We start from the raw sequence: 18441 nt of genomic DNA, 5'->3' as shown, positions 1-18441 counted from the left end.
TTAGCTAATTAATATATACTGATATTACCCTAAAAACTATCAGGTCTGTGCAGTGTCCTATGACATCTATGTACCAAGTTTCATTGAAATGTGACAATTACTACTTGAAATATCAAAAGCTGAAAATTAATTAATTATGCTAATTAGGTAATTAATATCTACTGATATTACCCTAAAAACTATTAGGTTTGTGCAGTGTCCTATGACATCTATGTACCAAGTTTCATCAAAATCCAATGAGTGGTTCTTTAGATATAAGTGGAACAGTCATGGAACAGCTAAAATGTGCTAATTATCATGCAAATTAGGTAATTAATATGCATGGATCAAATCTGCGCATTGGCCCAAAGCATCTATGCACAAAGTTTCATCAAAAACTGATGTATGGTTCTTGAGATATCAGTGGAACAGGCGGGCGAACACACACACACACTAACTGCAAAGACTCCCTTTTTGTGCTTCGCACACGGGAGTCAACCAGACTGTGGTCAATTTCTGTCACTGATTCAGATAAAGGTCATGACATCACTGAAAACCCAACATTACAATCTAAGCTAATTATTCATTCTGAGCATGCTCAGTTGTTCTCTCAGTGTTGTTGGGAGAGGTAATTTTGGATGAAAATCATGAAAAGAGAATGTTGGAGATGTAAAGGAAAGCGGACAGACGGAAACCGGAAATAAGAAACTAAACTCGCCTTTTCAGGCTGCGCCCGAAACAGGGACTTATAAAACAGCATTATTTATTCATTCATTTTGATATCGACCTTAAAAAAATTATATCCATTTGGTTCAAAATTAATAAAGATATTAATGAAAAAATGTATAACAATATGCAAAATGCTGCAACCAAATTATGATATCTTTTCATCACATGAATTTCTATGGCAATTATTTTTAATATTGCCAATACTATAACCCTTAGATACCGGATTCGGCTGATACCCCGCCCATCCTAAACCCCGCCCATGGGCGATGTTTCAAATAGTGGGCGATGTTTTGGTGTCCGACATCTTGTATCGAGCGTGCTATTTCAAATATGACGCTAAAATAATTCACTGTGAAGTCGAAAAGCATTAAAACTTCAATAAAACCAATGCTGTATACGAATTGTTGTTGCGTATTATGACTCATTAAAATACATTTCACTTATGTTTATTACACTCGAATAAAGTCTACGCTTGAAAAGAATGTTATTTACGAAGTTTAAAATATCCAAGCTTTCCGGATTCGAGCCTCTTGGTTGTTATCAGCAATGTTTAATCTTTGTCTGTATCACATTCCGGTAAACAAGAAATGGGCGAACTGAAATGTCTCCTGCGTTTCACATGCGACATGATTATTAAAACACTGAGTTAAGCGGTCATGTACGTTCTATAAATCTAACCTTGTACACATAATCTTGTACTGACGTGTTTTTTGTCCAAAAAAGACGTTCCCCTTCAGATAACCCCCAGTCAACTCTTCACGTTCATGTATTTGTGAGAGTTGAAAGATTTTTTGAACACATGACAAGTAACTATATTGATTTGCGTCAAGCTGGATGGCCCGAATTTAAATATCAGTGCATAAACTCTTGAGGTCATTGCCCAATGCCGCACGTAATTCAAACGCGTGGTTATTAGAGTCCAGTCGAAATGTACGTGAATATTGCGATCGAAGTGCGCTGTCCAGAGTTTATTATATTATAGTAAAATTTAACTTGACACATGGTATGGTTTATATTACATGTTCACATCATTTCGAATAAAAAAAATCGCCATTGGAACATTGATGAATCACAAGTATTTAAACAAGCAGCCTATCGGCTGAGATAGCTCAGCTGTTAGCAATGCACATTTCAATTAAAGAACTGAAGACATCATTAGAAAATGAACAATATGAATAGTATCGAAGCAATCGGACTTACAGTTTTTAACAAGAAGTCGAAAATATCACTTTTTACCAAAAAATTACAAAAATATTCACCAAAATAAATTAATTAGAGAATTGAAGATATCATCACGAAATGAACAAATCTAAGAGAGGTCCACATGTAGTACCTATATATGTAGTATCAAAGCAATTGGACTTGCGGTTTTTAACAAGAAGTCGAAAATATCACTTTTTACCAAAAATGACAAAAATATTCACCAAAATTAGAGAATTAAAGATATCATTACAAAATGAACAAATCTGAGAGAGGTCCGCATGTAGTACCTATATATGTAATATCAAAGCATTTGCACTTGTGGTTTTTAACAAGAAGTCGAAAATATCACTTTTTACCAAAAATGACAAAAATATTCACCAAAATTAGAGAATTGAAGATATTAACATGAAATGAACAAACCTAAGAGAGGTCTACCCAAGGTACATATACACCAAGTATCAAAGCATTCAGGCTTGTAGTTTTCAAGAAGAAGTCGAAAAAGTAAAACATTGACACGGACGACGACGACGAACAATCACTCATATGATAAATATTTCCTCTACTTTCCGTAGACACCTGACTACTATCATTTTTAATGATTTAAATGCGCCCATGTTTATGTTTGCGTAATTATTATGAATGCAACGCATTATCAAGTCGGTAATATTGAAATATTCACAGACCCAATACCCCGGGTCAGCATCCTAACAATAGTAAAAATTAACTTGAGTTTGCGTAATTATCATGAAAGCAATACATTACAAGTTGAAATATTTAGAGCTGGTACAATATCGTAAACAAATTTGCGTAATTAGAAAAGCAGTGCACTAAGTAAATGACGTTGACATATTCAAAGCCAGTACAGATTTGCATACAAGTTGCGTAATTACAGTACCGTCGGATATAACAACAATTTTACTAGATCGACGCGCGGACCAAAAAAGAAAAAGGTTGCTAAGGTAACGCGCCAGTTCAGTGCGTGACTTGGGGTCAAACTTCGTGCAGCAAGTTTCGCAAAGTACTTGAAGTTCAATTGCGTCCCAAAATGATGTCTCTGATCACCCAGTTGTTGGAGCGTGTGTTGTGTCATGTCCAAGATGCACCCCGTTTCGACTTTGACTTGCTTTTCCTTCTTAGGCCACACTGATTTAATTTTATGGATGACATCCTCTGGAGACCCCAAAGCTAATGCGAGAGGGCGAAAAAATAAAAAATCCTGCCAAAAAAAAAAAATGCTGCTAAAACCACAGGACTACGAAGCTGGTATTACGAATTTAACCACAGAACAGAATGTATCAAAAAACAACAAGAAGTCTTTATTTGTAGGAGGCACATGTTGATATACACATCTCGTACTGTATTACTGTCACAGGTATAACCATTTCAGACAAGCTCTAGTACATGTAGTCATGATGAAGTACCTTCAGTCAAAAACACTGCATTCAAGGTACAACATGAACATCATTTTCAGTACAAGTCAAGGCGGAATGTACATATCACTACTTTATGACAATAACTAACAGAACATTGCAATGATACAGAAATGTCCATGCTTGCTCCTCTCTACACAGTAGGGTTTAGCTTTAACCAATCTCTCGTATAGCTGTGTAATACGCATGTGCAGAAGATCATTTACGACAAAATTGGCACGTTTTAAGATAGTCCAAAAAGAGTTTTACAACAAGCCGGCGCTTTGCGACAATATAAGTCGACAAGTTCCAAACAGAAAACCGATCTGTGGAGGCTCGTCGTCGGAGATTTTTTTTTTTTTTTTTTTTTGAGAACAGGCGAAAACGAATGCGCGCGTGGATGTCATCCATAAAATTAAGTCGGTGTGGCCTTAGTGCATGTTCTTGTTCACGTAAAATGCGACCTCTCACCAATTTATTAAAATATTTTGAATTTATACTTTGCATATTTGGTCAACGCGAAACATTATTTTTTCTAGACAATTTTTATCAACGCAGGGTTATTTTTCCAGACAAGATGGGCCTTATAATATCTGCCAAAAGATCGCCCGGGCGATCTTTTGGTCCACATTTTTCTAAAAAAAAATCGAATCCTCCATAAGATCGCCCAGGGCGGGGTATCAGCCGAATCCGGTAATTATTTGCCTGCCAAAACTCACCTGTTTTCCTTTAACCTTGGGTAAGTTCAAAATTATGAGAATTTGGCACGAAAATAGATAATCAAAAAATGTGTAGATGCTGCAAAATAAATACAACCGAAGATTTGTGCATGCAGAACTAGTTAACCCTTTAAAGGACTAAGGTAAACATTCACCACCTTTCACAAAATGTCCCTGAATTTAAACTGAGAAAGGCAAATTCTGTTCGTCTTATTCAAGAAGTTATTGAAAAATGAATGTCATTTTTGTTAAGAAAATTAGGGCACTAAAAGGGTTAATCATATAATTGGAGTGAGAATAAATTTTTAATACCAGTTTTATCACCACATAAAATCACCATATGTATAGGAGGATTATGCTTAAGATGAAACCTTATACCACAAGAATTAAATCATTAAAATGATAAATACATATTCATTTATTTGAAGGTAGCAAGATAATCTTTTGGGATCTTTTTGTGCTTTTTTTTCAAAAATAACTTTGGTATTTGCACTGTCAAACATATTTTGTTAAAAAATGATAAAATGTATGTTTTTCTATTTACTCATGGTATACTGTGTAAGTAATGGTCAATTAATGGTCAATATAACTACAACAAGCTCAAGTAAGTGTTAATGAGAAATGATACTGATAAAATATAAAAAATCTCATAAAACACTGTTCAACTAAAGTAACAGAGATTTGTATATTTCCTCATGCAATGTTCCAAATGACTGAAAGTAAGGATTCACAAAGTTTATTTTTTCTCTATTTTTGAATCTGAACAACTTCAGTTTGTTAAAATCCTAATAGCGACTCAGTGAGTAGCACTTTGATTATGTTGTTTAGTAATTCTGATTGTAAAGAATATCAGCTTCCAAGACGCATTTTGATTTTGTACCTGTATTTTTTAAAACATCACAAAAACAAGCAGCCTCTCGACTGAGATAGCTCCACTGTTAGCAATGCACATTTCAATTAAGAACTGAACAAATCCGAGAGAGGACCACATGTAGTACCTAAGCAATCAGACTTGTGGTTTTTAACCAGAAGTCAAAATATAAATTTTTATCAAAAATGACAAAAATATTCACCAAAATTAGAGAATTGAAGATACCATCATGAAATGACCAAATTTGAGAGAGCTCTATCTGTAGTACCTATATGTATAATATCAAAGCAATCAGATTTGGAGTTTTGAACAAGAGTTGAAGATATCCTCACGAAATGAACAAACCTAAGAGATGTCTGCCCAAAGTACATATACACCAAGTATCAAGAGCAATAAGAATTGTAGTTTTCAAGAAGAAGTTGAAAAAGTTGACATGGACGATGACTGACAATCACTCATATGATGAGCTCTGCTCGACAGAGTTTACAGCGGAGCTGTAAAAACAAAATACTAATTTATACTTCAAGATGTATTCTTCACAATGGTGTATTTTTTTAATAGCAAGAATAACAGTGGATATGCTATTAGCATTTTTATTCATGTTACTCATTTATCACATCTGATTTTAGAGTCATGTGACCCCAAAACAAACACAGTCTACACAAAAAAAGTTTGATAAATTTTGGCCAACATTGTTCTGGTCACAGTTGTCAACATTATTCTAGCAAAAAGGCTATCCTGCTACCTTAAAGAAAAACAAAAATTAATATTACGGTATTTAAATCACCAAGATCAGGTAGAATGCTAAGGAAAGGGGTGACAGTGCAAGTATATCATATCAGTTTTGTTAGAAATACACATAGAAAACAATATTTACTGCACAGAAATTATCTCGCACAAAATAATAATTGGGTTTCCATGAAAAATAGAAAGTTGAATAATTTGATAATTATTAAGTTCATTCAAATTTTATTGAGAGAGCCAATTGAAAAGTAATTTAAATAAATATTGTTTCACAGCAGACACTGAAATAAACTATTCATGAAAAAATATCTTCCTATCAATTTCCTTTGAAATATTCCAATATTCCTCATAACATTATTTAGTAGTGCTTGTTTTGACTTTCAGGTATTTTTAATCCTAACTACAGGCTGCACTTTTGAACACAATCATTCTCACTATGGGTGTTGAGTAGTAGAAATTGTATACAGAATACACCCATGTATGTGGAGGATGAAAATTCTGATTATGGCTGTAAACATGGCTGAACCACATTGCAGAAGGCGCGGGTTGCAGAAGGAACAGTTGATTTTGTCAATCAGATAGCGTGTATGTACTGTGGTGAAGAAAGAAAGTGGTAGTTGTAAAAGAACTAGTATTGCAGCTACACTGAGGATTATAAATGAGTGTAATAGGGCATGGGGTGTATTAGAAAAGAGTTAGTATGACAATTTTACTTTCACACATAAAATTGATGATTCTGTGTCAATCCTCATATTCTGCATGAATTATTAGTAACTTAAACCTAACAGCTTGGTTAACCACCTCCCGCCTCAAAGCCCCAGGATGGAATAGTTGAATGAAGTAACAGAAACCTACCTGGTTACCACCTTGTCCATGGCAACCAAACATACCAACTTTGTTGTTAGCTTCTTTCATCATCGTATCCAGGCACATATTAGTTTCTAGGTTACGAACCTGAAATAACCAAAACGATCCAGATCATTCAAGCGATGCATTCAATTAAAAGAAAGCAATATTAAATGTTCTTCATATTAAAACGAGTATTGTGTATTCAGGAAATGGCTATCTACCCATGTACCTTTGTGTCTTTAGCTGCATGAATCAAAACATTTCCAGAAAAGACGTGCAACATTGTTTTAACAAGTCATTGAAAATGAAACAATCCCCGTTAAATTAAGTTCTCTTTGTGCTCGTCATATTAAAGCGGAGGGGTTGTCGTGAGCGTGTCCTTGAAACTTGAGTTCCAAGTGGCATATACAACAGATTGTTTATTTACATCAAAACACGTGTAATAAAAACAGCCGTTATTCGGCCATCTTTGAACTGATTATGAAACACATTGATATGTATGATGTATGTGCCAAATACGAATGAATATGGTACATAAATTGTGGAAATATAGTAGTAAGGCCAAAAAGTCAGATGGCTGTCAATCGGCCATCCTTGACCAGATTTTGAAACAAATTGTCATGGACATGCATCCTAACATGTATAAAGTACATGTATGTGCCAAATTTGAATGAAAACTGACAGAGCACGTCCAAGATACCGCATAAAAAAAAAAAAAAAAAATGCCTGCCAGTCGACCATCTTTGATCCAATTGCAAAATAAATCGTCATGAACATGTATCCTAACATGTATAATCTCTGTACCAAGTTTGAATGACAACTGACAAAGCATGTCCAAAATACAACATTTTCAAAGAATAAGATGGCTGCCAGTCGGCCATTTTGAATCGAATTGCTAAACCACTGCATGTGCACATGTCCCACATAAGGTACTATGCACAGGCAAAGAATGAACGGAATCGGTCTACAGGATTCTGAAATATGACTCTGGACAGACTGAGGGACGGACGGACACATGGACGGATGGACAGACTCAGGAACTCATGGACGGTCAGGGACATGTATCCTAACATGTATGATCTATGTACTAAATTTGAATGAAAACTGACAAAGCATGTTCAAAATACAACATTTTCAAAAAGCAAGATGGCTGCCAGTCGACCATCTTTGATCCAATTGTGAAATAAATCGTCATGAACATGTATCCTAACATGTTTAATCTATGTACCAAGTTTGAATGAAAACTGATAAAGCATGTCCAAAATACAACATTTTCAAAAAATAAGATGGTTGCCAGTCGGCCATTTTGAATCGAATCGCTAAACCACTGCATGTGCATATGTCCCACATAAGGTACTAGGCACAGGCAAAGAATGAACGGAATCGGTCTACAGGATTCTGAAATATGACTCTGGACAGACTGAGGGACGGACGGACTGAGGGACAGACGGACACATGGACGGATGGACAGACTCAGGAACTCATGGACGGTCAGGGACATGTATCCTAACATGCATGATCTATGTACTAAATTTGAATGAAAACTGACAAAGCATGTTCAAAATACGACATTTTCAAAAAACAAGATGGCTGCCAGTCGACCATCTTTGATCCAATTGTGAAATAAATCGTCATGAACATGTATCCTAACATGTTTAATCTATGTACCAAGTTTGAATGAAAACTGATAAAGCATGTCCAAAATACAACATTTTCAAAAAATAAGATGGTTGCCAGTCGGCCATTTTGAATCGAATTGCTAAACCACTGCATGTGCATATGTCCCACATAAAGTACTAGGCACATGCAAAGAATGAACGGAATCGGTCCAGGGGATTCGGACGGAGACCGAATTATAAGTCCCAGTTTTCGGACTTCGTCTGAACGGGGACTAAAAATGCAGGATTCACCTGTATCATAAGAACTGTCATCACTACTAATTACCAGACAAGTCTGAGTTGACAAACTCAGTGTGCAGGTGGTTTTGATACAAATCATGTGACCTGACTTTGTGGCAAACTTTCACATAGCTTGAATGAATTTGCTTGTAAATATTTCTATCAAGGATGTATTGAGTTTCGGCTATACAGCATACAACCAACTTCATGCAATCATATGCAAAAGAGAACGCAACAGAATAGACAAAAGAACTGACAATAAGAGTATAAATAACAAACTAACGTACCTCTCCCATTGTCTTATAACTGACAGGCCAGGAGGATTCTGGGTAAATATTTTCTAAGTACCACTTGAAGCTCTTGCAGTTAAGCCTCTCTCTGAGAGCAAACCTTTCTGAGAGATCACCACCATCAGTGTTAGCCACCACAGGTTGTAAGCGGTAATAAAAGTTTTTATATTCATCCAGCCACACTTCGGCTAACCTTTTATTGTTTTTGTTTACATAATTAGTTCCTGGTGGGAAATGGTATGGCGACTTTTTACGGAAAACGTGCCCAACGTGTGAACAGGGAATGGTTTCCAATACACCACCACACATCCATATCTGAAATTGAAACACTATTATTCAAGAGAAACACGAATCTTCAAAAGAGGATGGACAATTAAATCATAAACAACTTTAATTTCTTGAGACAAATTTTCATCAATCAAAAAAAACTATCAAATTTCGTAGCTGCCAATTTTCAATAGAGTTACAAAGCCAGGTAGGGTGGTGACAGTTGCTAAATGTTATCCATCAATAATTAAATCACGATATCACTAAATACCGGTAGTAGGTTTAAATTTCAATCTGATATTTGCTTAATGCAAGACAAAATATATAATCACAGCTAGAACATAAAAGTCATACCACTTTACCTTAAATGAAAGTTCTAAATTCTCCCCACCCCAGATATCAAACCCTGGATCATAAGTACCAAGCTCTTCAAAATATGATTTGTCAATCGCAAATAAACCACCAGCCATGGTTGGAGATCTGGGGGAGAAGTGAACAAATTTTTAGTAGATTAGGGTAAAATAATTGTTATTACCACAATTATTGAACATTTATATATTTTCACACAACTCAAGGGGTACTTCATAACTTTGTAATGAGTGAATTTTGACCACTAATGTCACGTTACAATAACCCTTCTTAGTAAAATTTTTACCATAATTCAGATTCAAAAAACAAAATTTTTGGTTAATTTTTTGAAAAAAAGTCACAAGGTCTTGGTCAAAATTTAAACAAGCCATGCATGGCACAGTCCCAGTTAATTATCAAATTTAAGATATATAGTTTAGTTTATAGTAATATAGCTGGAATATAACCATGTCAGGAATATTATTATGACGATTGTTTAACATTTAAATGATTGACATTTGTATCTGATCGCCAAACCAGTATTGAGAGATATTGCTCTGGAACAGAATTAATTAAAACAAAATCAGACATTTTGAATACATGTATAATGAATATATAAAATTTGAACATAGTCAGCCAAAACATGTCAGAGATATGGCTCTAGAAGCCCATTTATTAAAACGAAATGGCCGCTAGTCAGCCATTCTGAATCTGATCTAAAAAATAAAATAACGTGCATGAGGAACCCGTAATGTCTAATGTATGTACCAAATATGAACAAAATCCATCCATAAATGCCAGAAATGTTTGATATTTGATGTCTTAGCACAAAAATGGCCACTATTCGGCCATTTTTAATAGGATCGTCAAACCAATATATCTGTATATCTATGACATGATGTGTAATGAATATTAAAATTTGAACATAAAAGATATGTCAGAGATATGGCACTAGAACCACATTCATTAAAACATCCTAACATGTATAATTTATGTACCAAGTTTGAATGACAACTGACAAAGCATGTCCAAAATACAACATTTTCAAAAAACAAGATGGCTGTCAGTCGGCCATTTTGAATCGAATCGCTAAACCACTGCATGTCCCACATAAGGTACTAGGCACATGCAAAGAATGAGCCGAATCGGTCTACAGGATTCTGAAATATAACGTTTGACAGACTGACGCATGGACAGACGGACACACAGACAGTCAGGGATATGTATCCAAACATGTATGATCTATGTACTAAATTTGAATGAAAACTGACAAAGCATATCCAAAATACAACATTTTCAAAAAACAAGATGGCTGCCAGTCGGCCATTTTGAATCGAATCGCTAAACCACTGCATGTGCATATGTCCCACATAAAGTACTAGGCACATGCAAAGAATGAACGGAATCGGTCCAAGGGATTCTGAGATATGACTCCGGACGGACGCATTGACGCACAGACGGACAGAGACCAATTATAATTCCCCAGTCGGCCATTTTGAATCTTATCTAAAAAAAAATGATGTGCATCAAGTCCTATAATGTCCAACGTATATACCAAGTTTGAACAAAATCCATCTGTAAACAGCCAAGAAATGCTTGATTTTTAGAACAAAAATGGCCGCCATTCGGCCATCATGAATCAAAACATGAAACAAATTTATATGCATATGTATAATATCATGTATGATGTATGTGTGAAGTTTGATTGTGATTAGTCTAGGCATTTCTAAGATACATGTCCGGACGCACGGACGGAAGCACGTACAAAAGCACAGACGTCAAAACACAAGTCCCCGTTTTCTGACTGCGTCCAAACGGGGACTAAAAGATAAAAAAAAATGATGGAGGTTTATTTTGTGAAAGATTAGATGAAAAGTTTCGATAGGAAACTTAATGTCGTACCTGACTGGAGCAGTATGGTCATTTTTTATTCTCTGTAGCTCTCTCTTTGGTACAGGATGCCAGTTAAAGAAGAGAGACCAACTAAAACCCCCTACTTGAACATCATTGCCATGCTGGTAAGCAAATGTGTCATCATTTATTACATCTATAACAGGAGTCACAACATTGGTTCTACAATTAGAAGAAAAACATTATTTTGGTAAACTATTTTGTTCCAGTAAACCACAATGTTACATAGAGAAAGCCATCAATGACAGCATTACATGACAGACAGAATCAAGAAATGTGGATGGAATGCACTGGGAGTGATAGAATAGATTGGATGTACATGTACAAAAACAAACTTTGTGAAAAATTGGAGTTCATTCCCAGGAGGAGTAAACTTTGAAATTTAATAAAATTAATGACATGCTTCACAACTGTGTAAAGGTTCACTCTGATTTTCACTAATGTACACACATGCGATTTTCACTAATGTACATTCATGTGATTTTCACTGATGTACATACATGTGATTTTCACTGATGTACAAACATGTGATTTTCACTGATGTACATACATGTACTTTCATGTGAGTTTCACTGATGTACATACATGTACTTTCATGTGAGTTTCACTGATGTACAAACATGTACTTTCATGTGAGTTTCACTGATGTACATTTTTGTACATACATGTACTTTCATGTGATTTTCACTGATGTACATACATGTACTTTCATGTGAGTTTCACTGATGTACATACATGTACTTTCATGTGATTTTAACTAATGTACATACATGTGATTTTTACTGATGTACATACATGTACTTTCATGTGATTTTCACTGATGTACATACATGTACTTTCATGTGAGTTTCACTGATGTACATACATGTACTTTCATGTGAGTTTCACTGATGTGCATACATGTACTTTCATGTGATTTTCACTGATGTACATACATATACTTTCATGTGAGTTTCACTGATGTACATACATGTGATTTTAACTAATGTACATACATGTACTTTCATGTGATTTTAACTAATGTACATACATGTGATTTTTACTGATGTACATACATATACTTTCATGTGAGTTTCACTGATGTACATACATGTACTTTCATGTGAGTTTCACTAATGTACATACATGTACTTTCATGTGAGTTTCACTGATGTACATACATGTACTTTCATGTGAGTTTCACTGATGTACATACATGTACTTTCATGTGAGTTTCACTGATGTACATACATGTACTTTCATGTGAGTTTCACTGATGTACATACATGTACTTTCATGTGAGTTTCACTGATGTACATACATGTACTTTCATGTGAGTTTCACTGATGTACATACATGTACTTTCATGTGAGTTTCACTGATGTACATACATGTACTTTCATGTGATTTTAACTAATGTACATACATGTGATTTTTACTGATGTACAAACATGTACTTTCATGTGATTTTCACTGATGTACATACATATACTTTCATGTGAGTTTCACTGATGTACATACATGTGATTTTAACTAATGTACATACATGTACTTTCATGTGAGTTTCACTGATGTACATACATGTACTTTCATGTGATTTTAACTAATGTACATACATGTGATTTTTACTGATTTACATACAATATACTTTCATGTGAGTTTCACTGATGTACATACATGTACTTTCATGCGAGTTTCACTGATGTACATACATGTACTTTCATGTGAGTTTCACTGATGTACATACATGTACTTTCATGTGATTTTCACTGATGTACATACATGTACTTTCATGTGAGTTTCACTGATGTACATACATGTACTTTCATGTGAGTTTCACTGATGTGCATACATGTACTTTCATGTGATTTTCACTGATGTACATACATGTACATACATGTGAGTTTCACTGATGTACATACATGTACTTTCATGTGAGTTTCACTGATGTACATACATGTACTTTCATGCGAGTTTCACTGATGTACATACATGTACTTTCATGTGAGTTTCACTGATGTGCATACATGTACTTTCATGTGAGTTTCACTGATGTACATACATGTACTTTCATGTGAGTTTCACTGATGTACATACATGTACTTTCATGTGAGTTTCACTGATGTACATACATGTACTTTCATGTGAGTTTCACTGATGTACTTTCATGCGAGTTTCATTGATGTACATACATGTACTTTCATGTGATTTTTACTGATGTACATACATGTACTTTCATTTGAGTTTCACTGATGTACATACATGTGAGTTTCACTGATGTACATACATGTACTTTCATGTGAGTTTCACTGATGTACATACTTGTACTTTCATGCGAGTTTCACTGATGTACATACATGTACTTGAGGAAAAATAAAGACATTAGACACAAATGACCACCAAAATTTTGTTGAGAATGCGACCATGCAAGTTTTTCCCACTCCCTTGCCCATGATAGTGTTCTTTCTACTGTCATGTCCACTGTTCCCCTATATAGGATGCATGTGTGAAGTTTGAATGTAATCGGTCCAAGCATGTCTAAGATACAGGATGCATGTGTGAAGTTTGAATGTAATCGGTCCAAGCATGTCTGAGATATAGGATGCATGTGTGAAGTTTGAATGTAATCGGTCCAAGCATGTCTAAGATATAGGATGCATGTGTGAAGTTTGAATGTAATCGGTCCAAGCATGTCTAAGATATAGGATGCATGTGTGAAGTTTGAATGTAATCGGTCCAAGCATGTCTAAGATATAGGATGCATGTGTGAAGTTTGAATGTAATCGGTCCAAGCATGTCTGAGATATAGGATGCATGTGTGAAGTTTGAATGTAATCGGTCCAAGCATGTCTGAGATATAGGATGCATGTGTGAAGTTTGAATGTAATCGGTCCAAGCATGTCTAAGATATAGGATGCATGTGTGAAGTTTGAATGTAATCGGTCCAAGCATGTCTAAGATATAGGATGCATGTGTGAAGTTTGAATGTAATCGGTCCAAGCATGTCTGAGATATAGGATGCATGTGTGAAGTTTGAATGTAATCGGTCCAAGCATGTCTGAGATATAGGATGCATGTGTGAAGTTTGAATGTAATCGGCCCAAGCATGTCTAAGATATAGGATGCATGTGTGAAGTTTGAATGTAATCGATCCAAGCATGTCTAAGATATAGGATGCATGTGTGAAGTTTGAATGTAATCGGTCCAAGCATGTCTAAGATATAGGATGCATGTGTGAAGTTTGAATGTAATCGGTCCAAGCATGTCTAAGATATACGATGCATGTGTGAAGTTTGAATGTAATCGGTCCAAGCATGTCTAAGATATAGGATGCATGTGTGAAGTTTGAATGTAATCGGTCCAAGCATGTCTGAGATATAGGATGCATGTGTGAAGTTTGAATGTAATCGGTCCAAGCATGTCTAAGATATAGGATGCATGTGTGAAGTTTGAATGTAATCGATCCAAGCATGTCTAAGATATAGGATGCATGTGTGAAGTTTGAATGTAATCGGTCCAAGCATGTCTAAGATATAGGATGCATGTGTGAAGTTTGAATGTAATCGGTCCAAGCATGCCTAAGATATACGATGCATGTGTGAAGTTTGAATGTAATCGGTCCAAGCATGTCTAAGATATAGGATGCATGTGTGAAGTTTGAATGTAATCGGTCCAAGCATGTCTAAGATATAGGATGCATGTGTGAAGTTTGAATGTAATCGGTCCAAGCATGCCTAAGATATACGATGCATGTGTGAAGTTTGAATGTAATCGGTCCAAGCATGTCTAAGATATAGGATGCATGTGTGAAGTTTGAATGTAATCGGTCCAAGCATGCCTAAGATATAGGATGCATGTGTGAAGTTTGAATGTAATCGGTCCAAGCATGCCTAAGATATAGGATGCATGTGTGAAGTTTGAATGTAATCGGTCCAAGCATGCCTAAGATATAGGATGCATGTGTGAAGTTTGAATGTAATCGGTCCAAGCATGCCTAAGATATATGATGCATGTGTGAAGTTTGAATGTAATCGGTCCAAGCATGTCTAAGATATAGGATGTATGTGTGAAGTTTGAATGTAATCGGTCCAAGCATGTCTAAGATATAGGATGCATGTGTGAAGTTTGAATGTAATCGGTCCAAGCATGTCTAAGATATAGGATGTATGTGTGAAGTTTGAATGTAATCGGTCCAAGCATGTCTAAGATATAGGATGCATGTGTGAAGTTTGAATGTAATCGGTCCAAGCATGTCTAAGATATAGGATGTATGTGTGAAGTTTGAATGTAATCGGTCCAAGCATGTCTAAGATATAGGATGCATGTGTGAAGTTTGAATGTAATCGGTCCAAGCATGTCTACGATATAGGATGCATGTGTGAAGTTTGAATGTAATCGGTCCAAGCATGTCTAAGATATAGGATGTATGTGTGAAGTTTGAATGTAATCGGTCCAAGCATGTCTAAGATATAGGATGCATGTGTGAAGTTTGAATGTAATCGGTCCAAGCATGTCTAAGATATAGGATGCATGTGTGAAGTTTGAATGTAATCGGTCCAAGCATGTCTAAGATATAGGATGTATGTGTGAAGTTTGAATGTAATCGGTCCAAGCATGTCTAAGATATAGGATGCATGTGTGAAGTTTGAATGTAATCGGTCCAAGCATGTCTAAGATATAGGATGTATGTGTGAAGTTTGAATGTAATCGGTCCAAGCATGTCTAAGATATAGGATGCATGTGTGAAGTTTGAATGTAATCGGTCCAAGCATGTCTAAGATATAGGATGCATGTGTGAAGTTTGAATGTAATCGGTCCAAGCATGTCTAAGATATAGGATGTATGTGTGAAGTTTGAATGTAATCGGTCCAAGCATGTCTAAGATATAGGATGCATGTGTGAAGTTTGAATGTAATCGGTCCAAGCATGTCTAAGATATAGGATGCATGTGTGAAGTTTGAATGTAATCGGTCCAAGCATGTCTAAGATATAGGATGCATGTGTGAAGTTTGAATGTAATCGGTCCAAGCATGTCTAAGATATAGGTCTGAATGGAAGCATGAAAAGACACACACACTCAAGCATAGATGCACAGAGGTCAATTCAAACAAAGTCAAACACATCATGATTGGTCCCGCTAGCTATCATAATTATGACATCATACCTGTCATCACCGATCCTTGATACAAGCGGTTCTAACCATCCTTCTGTACATTCACAATGTGAATCCAGATATGTCAGTACATCTCCTTTGGCAACCGATCCTCCACGAAGACGCGATCGTATCAGACCAGATCGCACTTCCATCCTTTCTACATGCACTGGTACAGGTAATTTGGCAACATAATCATCTAACGGTTTTTTCAAATGTTCTAGAATAATAAAGCAGAACAATGAAATAACTGAGTGAAAATCTCTAGTTGTGTTGCATTGTAAGTATAACTTAGTGTATCATAAATATACTTAGTTGTAGTCTTATATACTGCTGGTAACTGTACTCACCCTGAGTGCTACAATCATCTACTAAAATGACTTCCATTAAAAGTTCCCGCGGTGAACGATTAATAATACTATGTGTTGTTCTGAGTAACGTACTCCAGGCTTCATTGTGAAATACGACAATGACGCTGGTTGTTGGTAGCTTTCCTGGGTACTTTTTATCATTACACCTGGAAATAGAAAGAATGTGAAAATAGCTCAGCATCTCATCATTAAAGCTTATTTATTATGTACTGTATAGCGTATAAGGCTATAAAGTAAGAAAAAATGTATTTTTTGGACCAGGATTTTTTTTTTGGCTAAACATATTTTTGAAAGCAAATTTCTACCGTTTTTTTCATGAAGGTATGCATACATATATTTTGCCTATAAATTTATATGTAATTAATCATTAAGGCTCGGAGGATTTGCTGCACACATACATTTTTATATGTATTTTTGTATTTGATTTTTCAGGAAAATTTTCCCTTTTTTTCCCTCTAAAATTCCAACAAAAACCCAAACAAAACTGATGATTCAACTGTTAACACATGAAAATTCTCAGTAACATGAACACAGAAATGTGCGATTTTCGAACATTTTCACCCCGAGTATTGGATATTGCATCATGGGAAACATTTGCATCCAACAAAAACCTTAAAATGTTATTTACATCACACAATACACAGGATGTCAAACTATTTATGGCAGATTATTTTATTTCCACCACATTTACAGAAAAACATTTTAGCATTTTACTATTGTAGGACACACAATGTTTTGACCCAAGTAGTTCAAAAGTCACATGATGGCTCTGCAATCAAGACACTTTTCAGAAATGTAAGCACTGAATCGTTAAAAAAATGAATACTGATTATACTGAATCATTACTTCTGTAATTTACGAATTCACATGTGCTACTAATAAAGAAAATACAATATATGCAAGAATATATCTATGGCAATCAAGATTAGACATCAGAGAGATAAAAACATTTTACAATTGCTAACATAGTTAGTGTATCAAATTGACTGTGGCAAATATAATGCATTGCGTGCAACAGGCTGAATTAGTACTGCTACTGACATGAATATAACACTATACAAGTGTATGAAATCAGTAATGAATGCAATCACAGAGACGACAACAACAAATTTATATACACCTGATAACAGTCATGTATTTTCACACGATGTCAAATAAAACACTGCAATTGTGAATGTAACTTAGAGTAACAAATGGAATGTATTGACTAATTGTCAAATATATTGAACACGATTTTCCAGTCTCTTTCTGATGCAGACAGCAAATATTGTTTTTTACATTTATCGAATTATTTTAGAAGCATTAATAACTAAAAAGCGAGGTCAACATGGATTTGGTAAAATACTGTATTTTTATGAAACATTACAAAGAATCTGTTGTTAAACCAACACAACAGAGTGGGTTTAAATGTTTTTGTTTTTTTTAAATGTACTGACATTTCTGTGTGAAAAGAGGCTTATTATAGAAAGCTGTTATAAACTGCAAGACAATGTGAGAATACAACTCATCACAATGGTGGGAAAATACAAAACTCAATACATTATCAAAGAAAGCTTAGAAAAAACTCCCGTGTGCCAAGAGTATTAGAGACACAGTAAAAATTAATTCAAAATTTGTACTTGAGATATTGATGGAAAAGCTGAAAACTAATTATGCAAATCAGAAAATTAAAATGAACAGATTTGAGTGTAAAACTAATAAGGTCTGCGCAATGTAACATAC

General features: G+C 35.2%; 1 protein-coding gene across 1 annotated transcript in view; it reads right to left on the bottom strand.

Annotated features, from left to right (window-relative positions):
- Nucleotides 1–18441, bottom strand: part of LOC144357544 (polypeptide N-acetylgalactosaminyltransferase 1-like) — a 90150-nt gene that overhangs the window by 12107 nt on the left and 59602 nt on the right. The window contains exons 4-9 of the mRNA XM_085500961.1: nt 16699–16865; nt 16361–16568; nt 11209–11379; nt 9321–9438; nt 8689–9006; nt 6510–6608 (exon numbers count right to left, since the gene is read on the bottom strand). Of these exons, the coding sequence (XP_085357087.1) occupies nt 6510–6608; nt 8689–9006; nt 9321–9438; nt 11209–11379; nt 16361–16568; nt 16699–16865 (1081 nt within the window). The remainder of the gene's footprint in view (nt 1–6509; nt 6609–8688; nt 9007–9320; nt 9439–11208; nt 11380–16360; nt 16569–16698; nt 16866–18441) is intronic.

This window comes from Saccoglossus kowalevskii, chromosome 7, assembly GCF_978046115.1.
Source record: "Saccoglossus kowalevskii chromosome 7, keSacKowa6.1, whole genome shotgun sequence".
Classification (NCBI taxonomy): Eukaryota; Metazoa; Hemichordata; class Enteropneusta; family Harrimaniidae; genus Saccoglossus; species Saccoglossus kowalevskii.
The sequence above is the reverse complement of the archived record's forward strand: the minus strand, read 5'-3'. Positions and strand labels throughout refer to the sequence as shown.